General features: G+C 48.2%; 1 protein-coding gene across 1 annotated transcript; it reads left to right on the forward strand.

Moving 5' to 3' along the window:
• Window positions 1-451: 451 nt before the first annotated feature.
• LOC308128316 (uncharacterized protein) lies at window positions 452-20153 on the forward strand (the record flags this gene model as incomplete). Its single annotated transcript, XM_080494021.1, has 9 exons — window positions 452-695; window positions 750-899; window positions 1793-1933; window positions 2090-2262; window positions 3949-4057; window positions 4271-4411; window positions 11176-11328; window positions 18981-19189; window positions 19304-20153. The coding sequence occupies 9 exons, from the start codon at window positions 452-454 to the stop codon at window positions 19616-19618; spliced, it is 1635 nt and encodes a 544-aa protein (XP_080350147.1). The 3' UTR covers window positions 19619-20153.
• Between the last annotated feature and the right edge of the window lie 257 nt (window positions 20154-20410).

The following is a 20410-nucleotide window of genomic DNA, read 5'->3' on the forward strand; positions in this document are numbered from 1 at the left end:
TCAGTTTTAACCTTTGATAGAAGTTTTAGAGGCTTTAATGTTTTTTTGGAGGTTTTTAGAGAGAGGAAGGTGATTTTAGCAGTCTTAGGCAGTGGTGGGACCACGGTAAGACTCAGGTCAAACTCCTGTGTCAGCAGGACACCCTAAACGTCACAGGTGACATCACCAGGTCTATGAAGCATCTAGAGACCGAGATAGTGGAACTGGAACATCTAAATGAGTCCACAGGAGATCGAGGTTATATTGAAAGCCTCAAAAGCAAAAAAAGGGCTTTAGCCGACCTGCTGAACGTTAAAGTGCAGGGCGCATTGGTCCGGTCCCGGTATCAAACCATCTCTGGGATGGATGCTCCCTCTAGCTTCTTCTTCAGCCTGGAAAAAAAAGAACGGTCAGGGGAAAGTGGTCCACGCACTGCTCTGACACGGGGCAGGAGATCTCAGAACCAAGCCAGATGCGAATAAGAGCGGTGAGCTTCTACGCGTCCCTGTACCGGAGTGAGTACAAGGAGGAGCAAGGTCTCCTCGAGGGGTTCCTGCGGGGACTGCCTCAAGTCTCCGAGGAGACCAACAAACAGCTGGAGGCCTGCCTGGAAATGCAGGAGCTGCGGGCGGCACTGCAGGCAATGGCAACGGGCAGGTCTCCTGGGATTGACGGGCTCACCGCTGAGTTTTATAAAGCGTTCTGGGACATCCTAGGTAAGGATGTCCTGGACGTATTTAATGAGTGTCTGGCCTCTGGTTCCATGCCAGTGTCCTGCAGGCGGGCAGTCCTCACTTTGCTCCCTAAAAAAGGGAACCTGCAGGACATCAAAAACTGGCGCCCTGTGTCTTCGCTCTGTGTGGACTACAAACTCCTGTCCAATGTACTGGTCTTCCAGGCTGGGGAGGGTTATGGAGCAGGTCATCTACCGGGACCAGACCTACTGTGTCCCTGGCAGGTCCATGGTGGACAACGTCCACCTGATTCGTGATATTTTGGAAGTCTCTAGTTCTTTGGACATAGATGCTGGTCTAATTTCAGTAGACCAAGAAAAGGCTTTTGACCGCGTTGAACACGACTTCCTTTGGAGGGTCATGGAAAGCTTCGGGTTCTGGTTTCATAGCTAAGATCAAGGTTCTGTACAGAGACATTGAGAGTGTGCTGAAGTTTAACGGCAGTCTGTGTGCTCCTTTTAGAGTGTGTAGAGGTGTCAGGCAGGGCTGCGCCCTGTCTGGGATGCTCTATGCACTCTCCCTGGAACCCCTCCTCAATAAGATACCTTCTAGTTTAGGGGGTCTGTTTTTACCGGGTTTTAGTGAAGGTGTGATTTTATCTGCTTATGCAGATGATCTTATTGTTTTTATCAGGAGCCAAGAACAAATAGACCTTTTAAGTAAGATAATAAGGGATTTTAATGTGACATCAGCAGCGAAGGTCAACTGGGGAAAAAGTGAAGCCCTCGCTGTCGGCAGGCGGCATGGCGGTCTCCCAGTTCCTCCCCAGAATTTAACATGGAAAAAAGATGGTTTTAAATATTTAGGGATACATCTGGGTAAAGAACATTTTGTTCAGAAGAACTGGGAGACCGTCATGGAAAAGATTGAGGGTAAGCTCTCCAAGTGGAGGTGGCTCCTCCCCAAGATGTCACTCCGAGGTAGGGTTTTAGTTTTAAACAACCTGGTAGCATCTCAGCTGTGGCATCGGCTCACCAGTGTAGACCCTCCTCCAGGCCTCCTGGCTCAAATTCAAAAGAAAATGATGGATTTCTTCTGGGATGGTCTGCACTGGGTGCCACAGGGGGTGCTGTTTTTAGACAGGGAGGAGGGGGGTCAGGGCCTTGTCCACTTGGCCAGCCGGACTGCCACTTTTAGACTCCAGTTCCTGCAGAGGTTCCTCACAGGCCCGGCAGATCTGGTGTGGAGAGGTGTGGCCAGCTGCATCCTGAGGCGTGTCAGTAAGTTGGGGTTGGATAATGTTCTGTTTTTAACTGATTCTAAATTCCTAAATCTCAAGGGGCTTCCTCCTTTTTATCAAAGTATTTTTAAATGCTGGGCTTTATTCACACATAGAAGGAGCCTGAAAGCCGACTCTCTGCACTGGCTGTTGAAAGAACCCCTGATCCACGGAGCCAGACTGGACATCAGCGGAACAACAACTCCTGGGCTGACGGGAAGGCTGATCCAGTCTGGGACCCTCACCGTGGGTCAGCTTGTGGATGCTGTGGGGCCGGACCTGAGCGACGCCCAGGCCCTGGGCTCTCGACTGAAGCTGCAGTCTGTCCGGGTGTCCCAGAGGCTCCTGGAGACCTGGAGGACGACACTCACGGCCAGAGACAGGAGCCTCCTGAGGAGATACAGCGAAGGAGAACTCTCCCCGGACGCTGCAGACCCCTTCCCTGAGGTCCTGCTGAGCCCGGGGCTGGGGGGATTGTCCGGCCCCCTCCTAGAAATCACACAGCCCAAGAGACTGTCGCTGCACAAGGCAGACAAACAGACTTTTTATCGGAACTGTGTGAAGAGCATCCACAAGGGTGGACTGAGCAACAGACCCCCCACTGTGTGGTCGCAAAGACTGGGTCAGGGCGGACCCGGTCCCCAGTGGAGGATCTTATATAAACCCCCCCTAAAGAAACGAACTGGAGACCTTCAGTGGAGGATTTTACACGGTGCGATCGCTTCCACTGCTTTTATCTCTGTTATTAATCCTGCTGTTTTAAACACTTTATCTCTGTTATTAACCCTGCTGTTATAAACACTTTATCTGTTATTAAACCTGCTGTTTTAAACACTTGCCCATTTTGCACAAAAAAAGAAAGTATTTATCATGTTTTTACGGAGTGCAAGAGACTTTCAGATTTCTTCACCCTTTTAACAATGGTTTTTACTCTTTTTAGTGTTGTTTTTACTGAGAGGATTTTTATCATGGGAGCAGGCTATAAAAAGAGTACAAAAGCAAAATGGCAGCTCCTGAACTTCCTCTCAGGTGAGGCAAAGATGGCCATATATGTCAGCAGGAGGAACAAGGTGGAGAACAGAGAAGGGCAGGATGTCATAGAAGTGTGGCGAGTCAACATCAAATCCAGACTCTGGCTTGAACACCGTTTTTTTAAACAAAACAATGATTTGAATGCTTTTAAAGAGGTCTGGGGTTTTAAAAACATTCTGTGCTGTACAGAAAACAATGAACTGCAATTTGTCTTCACTGTGAGCTCATGAGATAACGTTTCATTTGGTTCATGTTAAAGTTCTGTTTGCTGCATGTACAATAGCTATAGATGTGTAACATCACTATATTTTCTCACCATTGAGGTTTTGAAGAGTTTACGACAACCTGACTGAATGAAAATTAAAAGTAAAGCAATCATTGTGATGATTGCTTTGTATCTTTCAATTGGCAATTTCACAGCTATTTTAACAAGTGACACAACGGAGCCAATCTCACACTCAAACTCGCCTTAATCTTTGTTGGATTATGGGAGGAAACTGGAGTACATCCTAACCTCCCACTGGAAGCTCCTGCAGGCCTCACCTGGAATCCACTGGGGTCCCTCTCACTAGAACCGCCGTCCCACAGTACTGTTTGTGCCGGGATGGAGCGGGGCGGGACGGTTCCCATACGTCCCCACTGACAAAAGTGGTGGATGGTACCGAAAAAACGTAACCACCGGTTATATTTTTTTCGTCACTCTTCCATTGAGGTACCGAGCACGACGGAACAGGTTTCATCCAGAGGAGCGACCGTCTGCTGATTGTCCCTCTGGACAAGCACCACTACATAAATATTTCACCGGCACTATTAACCCTCCCGTTGTTCTTTACATACGCTGTTTTGTTTGCTTGGTTTATTGAAATGTCGGCGCACGACACAGCACCACCACCTTCCAACGAGTTGCAGATGCTCGTCTCCATAACAGGAGAGGAGGAAATTGAGCAGGAGCTCCTAGAATGAGAAGGTTTTCCTCTATGTCAGGGAGAAAGGAAGCTCAAGCATTTCCTCAGACGGCCGCCTGAGCTGCGGCTGCGGCTGCGGCTGCGGCTGCGGCCGCGGGCCGCTTCTGTGTTCGCCCAACTGCTGTTGCGTAATGACTTCACATACCTGTGTCGTTAACCACCAGGTGGTGGTGGAACCTGGCAACAGTTAGGTGTGGGTGTGCTTTACTGGCACATACTGTGCGATGGGACCGAGGCTTCTGAGGCGAGAGTACTAACATGTGAAGCTTAGGAACTGTATGCATGTAGTAATTTCAGAGCCTGACACTAATCCTTTCTCTCCTCCGGCTCTCTGGGACCAGATGCATACACCGATGAAGATCTGATGCTGTACTGGAAAAGTGGAGACGAGTCGCTGAGCACAGACGACAGGATTTCTCTGTCCCAGTTCCTCATCCAGAAGTTTCATACCACTTCCAGACTGGCTTTCTACAGCAGCACAGGTCAGAAGGTCAAAGCAGCTCCCAGTCTTTCACCCTTTCCTCTCTGGTTGTGTCTCCTCAGGACCTCAAAGCCTCCAGCATAAATAACTGAGAATTACATGGAGGAGTTCAATCAGATGATCAATAGCAACTCAAATTTAAAGGGTGTCACATGCCAGACATGAGTCACCCATGTTTCCAAAAGTACTGAAGTAGATTACTTCTAAATCCTACAAGTAAAAGTACATTTTCAGCTGGTTCAGGGTGAAAATGTTATTACGGAATAATAATCAGGCTGATTGGAAAAACAGAAAAATGCTGCAAATGGAGTGAAATAACAAAATCATCCTCATGTTGTTCATGGAAAAGAGAAAACTATGTGTTGGTGTTTTCCTCACGAGCAGCAAGGATCCAAACAAGAAAAAAAGAGGTGGTGGAAAGGATCCTGTTTTCTCAGAGCAGTGCTTTACCCATGGAGTAAATGGTGGAGGAATGTGTCCTGCCCCAGTGACTGAGGGAGGGAGGGAAGGAGGGAGGGAAGGAGGGAGGGAGGGAAGGAGGGAGGGAAGGAGGGAGGGAGGGAGGGAGACTTTTTTTAACAAATATATAAGCTATGGTAAGTACAGTATTGGTTGAATGAATATTATAACGGTTAATAACCGGTGTTAAACAGAGGCTGAAGAGGATACAGGAATATATTAAATAGTGACTTGGTATATGAAAGAAATTACTTAAACCTTTCTTCTTTCTAAAAGTGGCCTTGTGTGTGTGTGTGTGTGTGTGTGTGTGTGTGTGTGTGTGTGTGTGTGTGTGTGTGTGTGTGTGTGTGGGTGGGTGGGTGGGTGGGTGGGTGGGTGGGTGGGTGGGTGGGTGGGTGGGTGTGGTGTGTGTGTGTGTGTGTGTGTGTGTGTGTGTGTGTGTGTGTGTGTGTGTGTGTGTGTGTGTGTGTGTGTGTGTGTGTGTGTGTGTGTGTGTGGGTGGGTGGGTGGGTGGGTGGGTGGGTGGGTGGGTGGGTGGGTGGGTGGGTGGGTGGGTGGGTGGGTGGGTGGGGGTGTGTGTGTGTGTGTGTGTGTGTGTGTGTGTGTGTGTGTGAGAGCTTATCTTGATCAGATAAGACGAGCAGCAAGTCAGTGAAGGGGGGGAGGGGACAGAGAGGAGAAAGACAGAGTTCTGGCGAGGTTCGGTTCTGCAACCCAGTTCTCCACAGAGCTCCCAGTGGGCCTGGAGCTCACTTGGACCTCTGGTTCTGAGGTGGAAAACCCGAGTCCGTACTGCGATGGTGCACGTGAACACGTACACTACCCGCTGCAGATTCGTGAGGAGCTGCAGCGGTAATGACACATTGAAACACATTGCATGTTCGCTTCACGCTAATCTAACTGGTTCAGTTCCGTGGGTCCACTTGGTGCTCTCTTTACCGTCCCGAGGCAGCGGGGACGTGTGTCCCTCTTGGTGGCTGGGATGAGAAGCAGGGGACAGTTGGTTGGAAGGCAGTTTGACCAAGTTTGAATTTTGGACCCCTGTGGGGTTTGGGTCGGGTTCGACCATCCTCATTGGTTATCTCTGGCCGGCTCCCTGCTGTTTTATGTCCTGTCCATTGTCCCTGGTGGTTCACCTCTGTCACAGAACTGCTTGGAGCAGTTCACTGGAATCTTCAGCCCAACATCCCCCCTTTGTTCCGAAGAGTGGGATACTGCTCACAGTCTTTGGAGCAAACCTGGGCCATATAGTCCATGTGATCGTGGAGTCCATGTGAACGTCCGGATGTCCTGGAAAACATCATGTCCACAACAGTCCAACAGTTCATACAGTTCATGTGTGAGACTAATGTCTGGGCAGACAGAGAGACTAGTCTGGGCAGACCTTTAACTTCTTTTCTAACTACCTACTACCACAAGACTCATTTCGTACAGTTTCCCAAACATGAATGAAAATGAAGTACCAGAGTTGAAGAAAGGAAAGGGAAAGGGGGACAGGTGGTTAGAAAACAGTTAGTAGGCTCCTCCCACACCTCCCGGAGGATAGGGATTAGCTCGCGACATGTTTGTGGACCAGTTTACAAAAGCGGAGGTACCGGATGCAGGGAGTCGAGTCTGATCTGAAACATTTGGAGGTGGTTGCACTTGGCGTGTGCAACGACATCGGCGATGGTTCACCAGTGAGCAGGCGTCCATAAGCCACCAGCCCTCTGGGGGGTCTTGGTGCACCTGCTCCGGCTAGGAGTGAGAGAGTGAAGTGTGGTGTGTGGAGGTGTACGTGTGTGTTCCCTTCCAAAACCCAACCTTCACTACAGAGATTTCAACTGTACACATTAGGTTCTGAAGAAATCACAACTCTTGGCTCTGTGGGTCCACAGAGGTTAAAATAGCACTGCAGAGACTATGTCAGATGTATCTGTGAAGGTTTATAACCGTGGGGGTGTTAGTCTTGAGAAGTTGCTCAACCCGGGTTAGTGGAGCTAAGTAAGGTGGTTCTACCTGTACTGAAGCTGCTAACGGAGGAGCTCATCTCCCTACGATCTCCTGTGAGATCTCTGACTACACACAGGGGTTATTTCTCCTAAACAATACTCGACAGAGGCTAAGGCATGCTAAGTGGTGTTAGTAGAGCTGGAGATGACTTTACAGTGACTAGATTTCCCTGAACGGCTCAACTCAAGCTTTGTAACTGCTCAGGTTGTCTGAGGAGGCGGAGTTAGATTTCTGAAGGTGGCAGGGTGTACTAACATGATCATGGCTCAGTGGTACAGTCGGTCTTCCAATAACCGGTGGCAGTTCGAATCCCACTCTATCAAAGTCATTGTCGTTGTGTCCTTGGGCAAGGCACTTTACCCACTTTGCCTTGTATGAATGGTGCATGAATGTTGGTGGTGGTCGGAGGGGCCGTTGGCCCAAAATGGCAGCCAGGCCTCCGTCAGCAGCCCCAGGGCAGCTGTGACTACAACGTAGTTTACCATCACTGGCGGGACTGGTGATCGTGTGTGTGTGTGTGTGTGTGTGTGTGTGTGTGTGTGTGTGTGTGTGTGTGTGTGTGTGTGTGTGTGTGTGTGTGTGTGTGTGTGTGTGTGTGTGTGTGTGTGTGTGTGTGTGTGTGTGTGTGTGTGTGTGTGTGTGTGTGTGTGTGTGTGTGTGTGTGTGTGTGTGAGTGAGCAGCCCAGGGTGCTGCAGCCTGGAGGAGATGAAGGTGTAGACGAAGGTGTAGATGAAGGTGTAGATGAGCTTCTCAGCATGAGGTCTGGTGAGGGAGTTTGGCAATGTTCTTATGATGGTATTTAACAGGATTTACACAGACACTTGATATGATTTTTAAAAGTTAGGTGTGGGTCCAGTCCCACACCAAGGTTGGTGACAGCTGATGAAAGGGGGATATTTTGTTCAGAAATAGAGATGGAGGTTATGGAGGATGATTGGACCTGGTGGGGGCTGCCAATAATTATGACTTTGGACTTTGTGCAGTTTAGCTGAAGGAGGTTTTGCCTCATCCATACCTCTACCTCCTCCAGGCAAGCAGTGAGTGCTGAGAGTGTTGATGGCAATTATGACGATGACGATGATGATGGCAGAGCAGTTGAAGAGAATGAATCAGTTTTCAGGTATAGTTGGGTGTCGTCGGCATAGCAATGAAATGAAATTCCATACTGGGCAATGACACGACCAAGGGAGGTCCTGGAAATGATTGTGGCAGTGCGGTAGGGTGTTTTGGTTTTTTTTATTAAAAAGGTTGCAGACAACACCACCCCCGGCCAGCTCAGTAGGTAGAGCATGAGACTCAGTCTCAAGGTAGAGGGTTCATGTCCCCCGTCCAGCTCAGTAGGTAGAGCATGAGACTCAGTCTCAAGGTAGAGGGTTCATGTCCCCCGTCCAGCTCAGTAGGTAGAGCATGAGACTCAGTCTCAAGGTAGAGGGTTCATGTCCCCCGGCCAGCTCAGTAGGTAGAGCATGAGACCCTCAGTCTCAAGGTAGAGGGTTCATGTCCCACGCCGGGCGCCACCTTCCTGTGGGCTCTCCACCTTCCTGTGGGCTCTCCACCTTCCTGTGGGCTCTCCACCTGCAGGAAGGTTCTTAATGGTGCTATGTGATCTGGGTGATGGTGCTCAGACTGACACCCCCACCACCCGGAAACGGATAATATACTATACTCCACAAGGAGCTATAGATCTCCCTCACTGGAGTCACTGTCGGGCTGGAGCAGAGCAGGTGGAGATGGTGCCTGAGGAGGGGCTTCAGGGGCTCGGGACCGACCTGGGGCTTCATCATGTCTCTGTGGACATGGCACACTTTCATTTCGGATGAGGACTTCTACTTGAGCCTGTGAGACTTCCAGGTAGCGCTGAAGAGGGCGGAGGACTGGAGCTGGGTAACTGGAAAGATGAGTGTGAATGGTGTCGATCTTGGCTGTGAAACAGGTGAGGAGTCTCTTCTGAGTATTCCAGGTGTGTTTGGGACCTCGGTTTAAGGAGGGATAGGCTGCTTGGAATTTCCAGGGCTGCTATTAATGATATTAGAGTATAACTGTGCGTCCTCAAGTGACGTTGGCCTTCTGATGCTCGCCTATAGACAGAGAGACCAGATGTTTTCACCTGCTGCTCAAGGACATGGCCAGCAGTCTTGAGTGTCTGCAGCCCGCAGGAGTACCAGGCTGCTGAGCGGGTGTGTTTAAGAGGGGTGTGGAGATCCAGAAGATCACTCAGAGCTTTATTGTAGTGGTCCACTGATTCAGTGATTGAAGAGAAGCTGACCGAGGCTCGATGCAGGAGGTTTGATCAAAGATAGTCGGGATTGATGTTTTTGACATTGTGAAAATGGATTTGGCATTTAGGCTTTGAGAAGGGGGGCAGAAAGGATACTGCGAAGGAAATAAATGTATGGTCTGAGACACCGAGGTCGTATACTTGAAGATTTGTTATGGATTTAAAATCAGAGATAAACATGTCCAGGATGTGCCCCTTGGTGTGGGTGGGGGTCTGAACATTCTGATTTAAGCTTAGAAAGTCCAGTGTGTGCAAAAATTCAGCTGGACAACAGGAGGGGGTGTCAATGTGGATGTTTCGGTCCCCAAGAATAATAGTATTTGCAGATGCTGAACAGATGTAACAGATGTGTTTGCGACCCAACGGCAGCACAGCGGACACACAGATACCGTTGGTGAGGGCTTTAATAAAGTCTGAAGGTCATACAGGTGATTGAAAAATGGAAAGTCCAGCAGGCGAAGCTCCAGACAGAGCAGCCACCAGTGTGGCAAAAAACAAGAGTCTCTATTGAAAAGGGAATTACCAGAATCTCAAGGTCGGGGACAGAAGGCTGGGGTAACAAGCAGGGTTCAGGCAAGGTCGCCTGGTCAAAGAGTGGAGGGGGCAGAATGGCTGAACTGTGACCACAGAGCAAAAAGGAGGTATTGTTTCTCTGGTATAAAAACTGAGTTCAGTTGAGGTGGTCGGTAGAGGAGCAGTACTGTTGTAGGAAAGGGGGACAGTGGATTCCCAGCAGCCTGCCACCACGACCAGTGCTGCTTTCTGTAGGTAACCAGTAACCAGGAGGACAGGCTTCATTCAGAGTAGAGGTTGATAACAAACCTCAGGCTTGTCCCGGGTCTCAGGAATCCACATCAGGTTCAGCCACCCGTCCACAAAGTGGTCCCTGATGAGGCAGGATTTCTCTCTTCCACTCTTTCTGCCCCGCCCTCCCTGTCTTTGCCCCATGTCTTTCTCTCTCGCGCGCTCTGTCTGCTCCCCTCCTCTCTCTACCTACCGCTCTCTCTACCTACCGCTCTCTCTGCCCCCACTAACTCTCTTTACCCCTACCTCTCTGCCCCCTCCTCTCTCTACCTACCGCTCTCTCTGCCCCCACTAACTCTCTTTACCCCTCCCTCTCTGCCCACCTCTCTCTCTGTCTCTCTTCCACTCTACATATCGCTCTACCCCTCTCTATCTCTACCTCTCTACTACCACCCGACCTCTCTCTAGCTCTCTCTGAGTGTGTGTGTGTGTGTGTGTGTGTGTGTGTGTGTGTGTGTGTGTGTGTGTGTGTGTGTGTGTGTGTGTGTGTGTGTGTGTGTGTGTGTGTGTGTGTGTGTGTGTGTGTGTGTGTGTGTGTGTGTTATGCCTCTTACAGGTACTGATATGGTCGTATGATTGTGATCAACACAACTTGGAAGGATTTGTGAAGTTCAGTATTTTGCTGTTTCAGAGCAGGAATGTGTTGCAGGAACTAAAAGCTTTTCTGTGTAAAACCCAATCAATGTGGCCAGTGAGTGTTCATGATATCTGCTCTTCCTCTCAGAAACACTACGCCTGGAGCATAACACCAGGCTGGCATCATTATATTCTTTATTTCCCAGATTATTGTTCTGCAGCAGTCTATCTCGCTCTGTTTCTGATTTCCACTGGAGTCCAATAACAGCATCTATTACCAAGTATTGATCAGGTTTCCAGAAGTCTCTCTAGATGTTTCCATCCCGGAGCAAATTAGCTGGGAGATTCACATCATTCCGTACTTTTCCTGATCATTTGCTGTGTGTTGCTCAGTTTGGTAGAGCAGGTTGTCTTTCAATCAAAATATTGCGTATGTGTCCCCTCGTCTGTCCATATGTCAAAGTGTCTTTGAGCAGGATGCTGGAACCCAAACTGCTCCCAGTGGATGGACGGAGCTCTGTGCACATCACAAAGGGAGTAATGGTGCTTTGGGACGGCTTTAGAAGTTTCCAAAGTGCTGCATCAGACCAACCCATTAACAATTCAGCAGTTTAGCACTTTGTTAACTCTGAACACCTTCTCACTGTGTCTGCAGGCTGGTACAACCGTCTGTACATCAACTTCACTCTGCGGCGTCACATCTTCTTCTTCCTGCTGCAGACCTACTTCCCGGCCACCCTGATGGTCATGCTGTCCTGGGTGTCCTTCTGGATCGACCGCAGGGCCGTGCCCGCCAGGGTCTCATTGGGTGAGAGGACATGTAGCACAGCGGCTCTTCTGCTTCTTCAATCACCTAAATGACCTGAAAATAGAAGCCTGTTCACAAGGGACGGCAGCAAAGTGAATCAAAGCCTCTTATCAAGCTTTCAGGAATCTGCCAGTGTGTTATTGTTTCCTTGTGTGAGATGAGACGAACAGTGTCAATCCTGTGTTGTTCTGTATGAGCACAGACAAGCAGGGAAAAGATCAAGCACCACCCTGAACAAAGTGGGAGTAAGCACCACACACACACACACACACACACACACACACACACACACACACACACACACACACACACACACACACACACACACACACACACACACACACACACACACACAGATCTGCATGATGAGCTCCAGCCATGACTGACCTCACTATGAACCAGATACCAAACAGGTAGTCTGAGTGTGAACAAGGGAAATCTCTTTCTCCGTCAGTGGGAGACCTGGAGCTGGGAGGAGGAGGCCAGCTGCTCATGGTCAGGACTGTAGGAGCTGGTTGCAAGGCGTAGGCAGGCTGCAAGGTGGTCATCAGTCATTGTTGATCTGAACTTGGACTTGATGATTTTCATGAGAGAGAAATCAGACTCACACAAATCAGCTGATCCTAAAAAGAGCTGTCAGGTTCACATCTTCTGAGCCTGGGATTCTTCTCCTCCACCAGTCGTCTCCAGAACTCTCCAGGTTGAGCAGATGTTGATCTGGGTTTGATCTCAATGTCAATTTGCAACTTCAGGAGTCCATTCTCCAGAGCAGAGCTTTCAGTCGACAAGTGATTTGACTTTAGCTGCAGTGTCACCAACATCGACCCCTGCACTAAATGGATAACGCGTATCGCTGGTTCCAGGCTCAGTGGAGGCAGAGTCAGTAAGACGCCTCTCACACTCTGAGGAGATGCTCTGAACATGTTCCTCATGAGGTGCACCGTCAAGCTGTCACAGCTTTCCCTTGACGTTGTAGTTCTGCCTGCATGTGAGGGACGTTGCCCAGGTTACCAGGCTGCAGCCTGCTGGACATCAGCTGAACCTTTTAAACATGTTGACTGAACTCATCATGCTGACGACGTCCTCACCCTGGCCCTGCAGCTCGGAATTCAATTCATTGATCTCGCCAGTGAGATCACTGGTTGGTCTTTCCTCACTGATCTCAGTGAGGAAAGACCAACCTAAAAGCCACTGGGTGCCCTCTCACTTTGGATTGTAATCCACATCTTTTGAAAGCTTCAGGAAGTCCTTGATTTCAGGCAATCTGGCCCAGAATGTCCCTCTGCTGAACCACCTTAACTAGGTTTACACTATGTTCAGCCCCGTTTGCCCGAAACGTAGTGCGCCATGGGATTTTGGGGAATTCTGAGGAATGAGAGGTCTCCGTGCTGCCAGCGTTACGTGTGCTCGCCTCAAACTGGGTTGTATGCGGGGACGGCCGGGGCCCTGGCGGCTTGCTGGAAACTCTCCCCCGCCAAACACTAACACCTTCAACCTCAGATCAGACGAGACCACCCGCTGAATTTAAGCATTTTACTAAGCGGAGGAAAAGAAACTCTCTAAACTATATCATGACTCAGGGTGTTACACACAATGCACAGTGGGCATGACGGCAACAAGACAATATAATCATATGTACACGCTAAGTCAGCCTTAATAGACCTTAATACATGAGTATTGACAGTCGGAAAAATAACAGTCAATGACGTCATGGGGATCAATCAATCAGAGCGTTTGCCAGACTAATAGCCAAAGTCGTTTCAGTTCCATGACTGGACAAATATACACTGCCTTTTTTTTTTTATTCCCACACCCCTCACGGTCGACTTGGTTGGGCACTCCTGGTCTAATAGTTGTTGGCATACGGGCTGTAGACAAGTGTTTCTGAAACTTCTGATCTCTTGGATTTTTACCACATCACTCCACAGACTTCATTCAGAATGACGAAAACAAAGAAAAGCAGTCTATTGTGGAGCAGCTCCGGAGATGAAAACACATTGTTGATGAGAGAGGTCAGATGGGAATGACCAGATCGTTTGGAGCCGACAAAAGTACCTCAGAAACACACCATGGACACCGTGGAGCTGGATGGTGTCCACCAGTAGAAAAGCATGTGAGCTTTGACCAGTGGCAGCTGGCCTGTAGAGGACATTTCAGACCTCAGCCTTCACTAGAGCTGGTCTGAGTCAATCCACCCCTCAATGACTTTTTATGGCTACAAAAACCAAGTTACCATGCAGAAATGCAGTATAAAGAGCCTTTGCATTAGATACTCGTGTAGCCAGAATAAATACCTTTACTGATGAAAACAATCTGAGTTCAGTCTCTCCTTCTGCTGCAGCGGCATAGAGAAGCAGCTGCTATTCCCAAACCTTCTGGGGGTTGAGGACGGAGACGAGCGTCAACTTTCCGTGGTCTTGGATATAATATAATGGCAAATAACATAATCCTGAATCCTGCCAAGGAGTTTGTATTGAGCACAAGTAAATTGTACCCGACCTCCGTGCGTTTGGAGTGCTGCGGTGCGTTCAAGACCTCCAGGAAAAGTCCCTCTTGAAAATGGTTTTGACAATAAATCTGCAACCAAACTCTTTATCTTGTCCTTCAGCCATTGTAGTTTGACTAAACCTCTAATAAACCAACCAACTGTACTTTGTTCCTGCAGCTGCTCCAGATGCAGTCAGCTAGCTGGAGAGTGAACTCTCAGACCGTCCAATCAGAGGGCTGGAATATGCTGACGTCACCCTCGGCCTTCTAGAAGGTCCTGAGTCGTCAATATCTAAAGCTGATTGGTTGAAGCAGCAGCGACCGACTCTTATTTTACACTGCAGACGCCTGCAGAACTGAACCTGAAGGCCTCAGGCAGGTTTCTTTACCCGGCAACAGGTGATGGCTGGACTGTGATTGGTTAAAAGCTTTAATATGGAAGTTCAGTCAGGAAGCAGCTGTCAGGGGAGAAACTATGAGAGGAAGCAGAGAGACAGTTTGGATTTATTGAAGAAGTATTGATGGACCAAATATGATCAACATCAGTCTGATTCTGATCTTTTTCTTATTCCTGTAGAGAAGCCTTCAGGCCCTGACGCTGCCACTGATACCTGATCTACCTTTTGTTTTTCCTGAACTCAGACTAACTGTCATTTCAAGTAAACCAGACCCAAAACACATTCATTTTCTAAAATGGACGAATGAAGCATCTGTTTGTATTTGTTTACAAGTATGTTAATAAAAGAGTCATCCTAATAAGAGCTGTTAGCACTAACACTAGCTGTCTCAAAGTACAATCATTTTCATCACTGGGGGCTATCTCAATCTAAAAAAGGCAAGATTGTTGTAATGTGGTTTATAAACACACATACAGTGCGTTTGGCTGGAATTGAATAATAATGAAAAATAAATGAAAACTTTCTATTTGCTGAAATCACACATAAGCCCTTTTTTGGTTCATGGCCAAGTGTCACTGTTGTTCAGGATTGAGCCACAGGATTTGGACATTAGGAGAGGTCTATCTTTCAGAGCTTTGCCATGGAGGCTGAGGATGAACTAGCCGGTAAGAAAGACTTCAGCCTCGTCTTTCTATGTTTTGATTCAGATAATTAGCTAGTCTAATTATGAATACAGAGCTAGCAGAGCCTCCTGAGGGGGTCTGGCGCATTCACAACTTTTAATGGTAATTAAAAGCGTCACTATTGTTGGGATTTATAATTGATTATTAGTATTAAAAGTAATAGATTACTGAAAGTAATAAATCAATGGAAGTAATGAAAATTAGAAATTATTAATGGAAGTAAACGGTAATTTACTCATTAACAACTCCTAAAGTAATTGAGTAATTACTTAAAGTTAATAAATTATCGCAAATTATTTATTAATGAAAAATTATTAATTTGAATAAATTCGTTTTTCATCTATGAATAATAAATTGGGGCACCACCAGTGAATCTGTAAATAGCTAATTAGCAAAATGTCAGTCTCGTTTAGAAAAAGGTTTATTTATGTTAGTTAATGTTTCTGTGTAAAAATATAACAATCTAATTCAGAAATCATCTCATAAATCAACACATCCAAGTATCACGGCGATCTAATCTATTAAACAGCAAACCCTATGTACAAAGAGTGTGTGTGTGTGTGTGTTGAGTGATGAGGGTGAATGGGTGAATGGGTGTAATGACCTCGAACGTCCACCAGGTGGAGGCAGACTTTGGCGGGTAAGTGTGGTGACCGTGACGACCACTAGGGGCATGTGGCGGCACACAGAGGCAGAGCGCAATGACTTGATGCGTCCACCAGGTGGACGTCAAGAGGGATTGCGATGACCCACGCAACCACTAGAGGCTTTTTGATTCACTCTTTCTGGGGGTGCAGCGGTTGCTTAGCAACCAAATAAACAAGACGCCGTCGCACGCGCGCATGCATGAGGGGGTCTCGGAGCAACACGGTCTCACCCACTCCACCAGGCGGCTTTGTCAGCCCGTTTCTTTTTGCTCAAAGAGAGAGAGAAGAGAAGTTGAGGGGGGGGGGGGGATATCATATAAATACCCTTGTTATGCTACATATATTATTTGCAGTTATCACACTGATCCAAATACTTTACAACTGTTATTAGATTAACCAGCCTGAGCAGCTCTATCTAGACAGCAACATGATTTTCTAGATTTACCAGCCTGAGCAGCTCTATCTAGACAGTTAAATGATTTTCTAGATTAACCAGCCTGAGCAGCTCTATCTAGACAGTAAGATGATTTTCTAGATTAACCAGCCTGAGCAGCTCTATCTAGACAGTAACATGATGTTCTAGATTAACCAGCCTGAGCAGCTCTATCTAGACAGTAACATGATGTTCTAGATTAACCAGCCTGAGCAGCTCTATCTAGACAGTAAAATGATTTTCTAGATTATCCAGCCTGAGCAGCTCTATCTAGACAGTACGATGATTTTCTAGATTTACCAGCCTGAGCAGCTCTATCTAGACAGTAAAATGATTTTCTAGATTATCCAGCCTGAGCAGCTCTATCTAGACAGTACAATGATTTTCTAGATTAACCAGCCTGAGCAGCTCTATCTAGACAGTAAGATGATTTTCTAGATTAACCAGCCTGAGCTGCTCTATCTAGACAGTAAGATGATTTTCTAGATTAACCAGCCTGAGCAGCTCTATCTAGACAGTAACATGATTTTCTAGATTAACCAGCCCGAGCAGCTCTATCTAGACAGTAAAATGATTTTCTAGATTATCCAGCCTGAGCAGCTCTATCTAGACAGTACGATGATTTTCTAGATTAACCAGCCTGAGCAGCTCTATCTAGACAGTAAGATGATTTTCTAGATTAACCAGCCTGAGCAGCTCTATCTGGACAGTAACATGATGTTCTAGATTAACCAGCATGAGCAGCTCTATCTAGACAGTAACATGATTTTCTAGATTAACCAGCCTGAGCAGCTCTATCTAGACAGTAACATGATTTTCTAGATTAACCAGCCTGAGCAGCTCTATCTAGACAGTAACATGATTTTCTAGATTAACCAGCCTGAGCTGCTCTATCTAGACAGTAAGATGATTTTCTAGATTAACCAGCCTGAGCAGCTCTATCTAGACAGTAACATGATTTTCTAGATTAACCAGCCCGAGCAGCTCTATCTAGACAGTAAGATGATTTTCTAGATTAACCAGCCTGAGCAGCTCTATCTAGACAGTAAAATGAAGCAGGAACATGAATGAACAAAGAAGCAACAACAAAAGAGGAACATGATCTTTAAAGTTTGAACAAATGATGATAGAGAACAAGCAACTTCAGAAGCACCTTTAGTGAGGAGTGGAAGTGTGTGTGTGTGTGTGTGTGTGTGTGTGTGAGTGTGAGTGTGAGTGTGAGTGTGAGTGTGAGTGTGAGTGTGTGTGTGTGTGTGTGTGTGTGTGTGTGTGTGTGTGTGTGTGTGTGTGTGTGTGTGTGTGTGTGTGTCCACTGGGTGTGGCCGGAACTGTTGTGGGGGGCCCCGTAGCGACACCCCAGGGCCCGAGGCCATCGGGCCCGGACACCGCCACCCCGGCAGACGGCAGCCCCCCAGGCCCGGGGAGACCCCAGCGAACCACCCCAGAGAGCCACGCCCCCGCCCAAAAAGCACCCGACGGAGAATGCAGAGAGGAATCCCCCCCAGGCAAGAGGGGCCCACAAGAGAAAGATAAAGGGCACAGGGCCCCAGGCCCCGACCCAAGCCGCCAAGCCGAGAAAAGGTCGGAGCAGGGCCCCCGGGCCGAGCGGGCCGAGAGCCCCCCCAACTCCGCCCCCCCGGGTGCCGGCCCACCCACTTTCTGGCTCCTTCAATGTCCAAGAGACTAAGTCTCTCTGGAGTGTTCTTCAATGAAACTTATAAAATCGTAAAACTTTAATTTCCAGAACATGGAAATGAATGACACAGGCCAGCTCAGTAGGTAGAGCATGAGACTCTCAGTCTCAAGGTAGAGGGTTCATGTCCCGTCCAGCTCAGTAGGTAGAGCATGAGACTCTCAGTCTCAAGGTAGAGGGTTCATGTCCCACACCGGGCACCACCTTCCTGTGGGCTCTCCACCTTCCTGTGGGCTCTCCACCTTCCTGTGGGCTCTCCACCTGCAGGAAGGTTCTTAATGGTGCTATGTGATCTGGGTGACGGTGCTCAGACTGACACCCCCACTACCCAGAAACGGATAAGAGGGAGGAGATGGATGGATGGATGGATGGATGGATGGATGGATGGATGGATGGATGGATGGATGGATGGATGGAAATGAATGGAAATGCTGCCACTGAATGGAGAAGCAACTAGAGAATCACACAAGTAATCAACACTTAAATCGTATATTTGTACTGGGTATAAAAAGGAAATGATATGATCCTATGTCATTTCTTAAAGCCCCGGTCACAACCCACTGTGCTTCTTTTTAGTTCGTACGTCTTTGGGGAGGCCGCGGTCGCCACGTTTATCTGAAAACGTGGGGAGGGAGTGGCAAGAGCAGGGAGTACGTCAACGCACGGTGTAAGTACGTGGCCTGTATGCAACGCCTGGCCATGAGCGATTGGATGCATCGTACGTTGCACATGTGGTAAGTGAGTTGTACATGCTTACAACATGCTTACAACGTGCTTACAACATGCTTACAACGTGCTTACAACGTGCTTACAACGTGCTTACAACGTGCGATCTCTGTGTGATTGTTACGTTATCCTACGGAGGCCCTACTTACACGTGCTGCTCACGTACGGTGTCCTCACTCACTTGCATGTTGTAAGTGGGAACAAGTGTGATGAACGTGAGTTTTCCCGCCCGATGTCCCAGCTGCTGCTGCCTCCAGATGCCGCAGGTGATGAGTGCGCCGTCCGTAGAGCAAGTGACCGTGGGAACAATTGTTGTGCACTCATTAGCTGCAGAGGTCACGCGCGTCATCTGTACGGCGGTGAATCCACAGCCCGAACGCAGCGAAAGTTCCTCATGCACGAAAATGCTACGGCGTGCTCCCAAATCCGTACAGAGGCGGTACTCACCACGTACGGATCCCCAAATTTTGCCCACGTTTTTGCAAGTAGACAACACACATTTGCAAGTACGGCGGGTTGTGAGCGGGGCTTACATGGTCCTCATGCACTGCAGTGCTAACACAAAGTTGTGTGTTCTTTCTTCAGGAATCACCACGGTGCTCACCATGTCCACCATCATCACTGGAGTGAACGCCTCCATGCCCAGAGTCTCCTACATCAAAGCTGTGGACATTTACCTCTGGGTCAGCTTTGTCTTTGTCTTCCTGTCTGTTCTTGAATATGCTGCCGTCAACTACCTGACAACACTGAGGGACGGGAAAGAACGCAAGCTCAGAGAGAAAGTTGCAGAACAGGTACAGAAGTTACATCACTTCAGAAGTTACATCACTTCAGAAGTTACTTATGAGTCCACAGTGTACGAAGAAGTGTTTCCATCAGTCCTGATTCCTTTGCTTTCACTCACACAGTCGCAGACGCTCCCCTGTTCCTGTGGCATGTCTCACACTAAGACCATGATGCTGGATGGCATGTACAGCGAGGCGGACGCCGACAGCTTGGCGGGCTACACCAGGGCCTCCATGGCTGCAGAAGACTCCTCGGAAAAACCGGAACGGATCGTGGTTCATCTTTCCCTGGATAACGAGACGATGGAGACCAAAAAGAAAGGGATGCGTGGCTTCCGAATCATCCAGAACACTCACACCATCGACACGTACTCTCGCATGATCTTCCCCGGGGCCTACATCCTGTTCAACCTGATCTACTGGTGTGTGTACTGCTGATCCAGGTGCTTGTGGTTTCACACTCAGATCCAGGTGCTTGTGGTTTCACACTCAGATCCAGGTCTGGGTCGAGGAAAAATAGTTGGGACAGCTGATGGTCGGAGCAACTTCAGTCCCAAACTCTCCTCTAACGGGGGCACGCTGTCGAAGCAACTGTCCTCGAAACGTGCCCAACATAACAGCCAAAAGTCCTTCGGCGTCCATTTTTGTCGTGTCCGTTGAACTTGCCTCGTCCATTGATCGCGGCGGACGGCGTTTTTCGGGAATTTGAAACGGCTTAATCCGTCTGCTCGAGTGTTGGAGCAAAAGCCTGCCACACGACGCCCCGGCATACCAGTAAAAAGGTAGAACCAGCAACACGAAATGAACCGAAAAAATCCACCACAACGATTAAAAACAACACAGTATCCCAGAGTCAAGTCCTCCTCCTTCTCCTGGGACGTCTCTGCCGCTTTCTTGTCCAACCGTCGACATTTGTGAGGAAACATCTTTTTCAACGGCTCAAAAATCAATAAAAATAAAAATGTTGACATTGAAGAGCACGTCTAGCGAAGGTAAATACACCTTTGACTGTTATTTGTTCAGGGGAAAATTAATAAATTAACATGCGATATGGTGTCATGGGCACTTTAAGGCCTGGTAAAACGTCTATTTTACACTAGTTCTGGCATCATGTCGACGTCCAGATTACGGCCTGGATGGACGGATGTTTTGGACGTCTACAGACGTTGCTTGCTCAGTGGGAATGGTAACATGAGCTAAAACATCTGCAATTAAAACAACTTGTATTGA

Source organism: Lipophrys pholis (genome assembly GCF_963383615.2).
Source record: "Lipophrys pholis genome assembly, contig: SCAFFOLD_586, whole genome shotgun sequence".
Classification (NCBI taxonomy): domain Eukaryota; kingdom Metazoa; phylum Chordata; class Actinopteri; order Blenniiformes; family Blenniidae; genus Lipophrys; species Lipophrys pholis.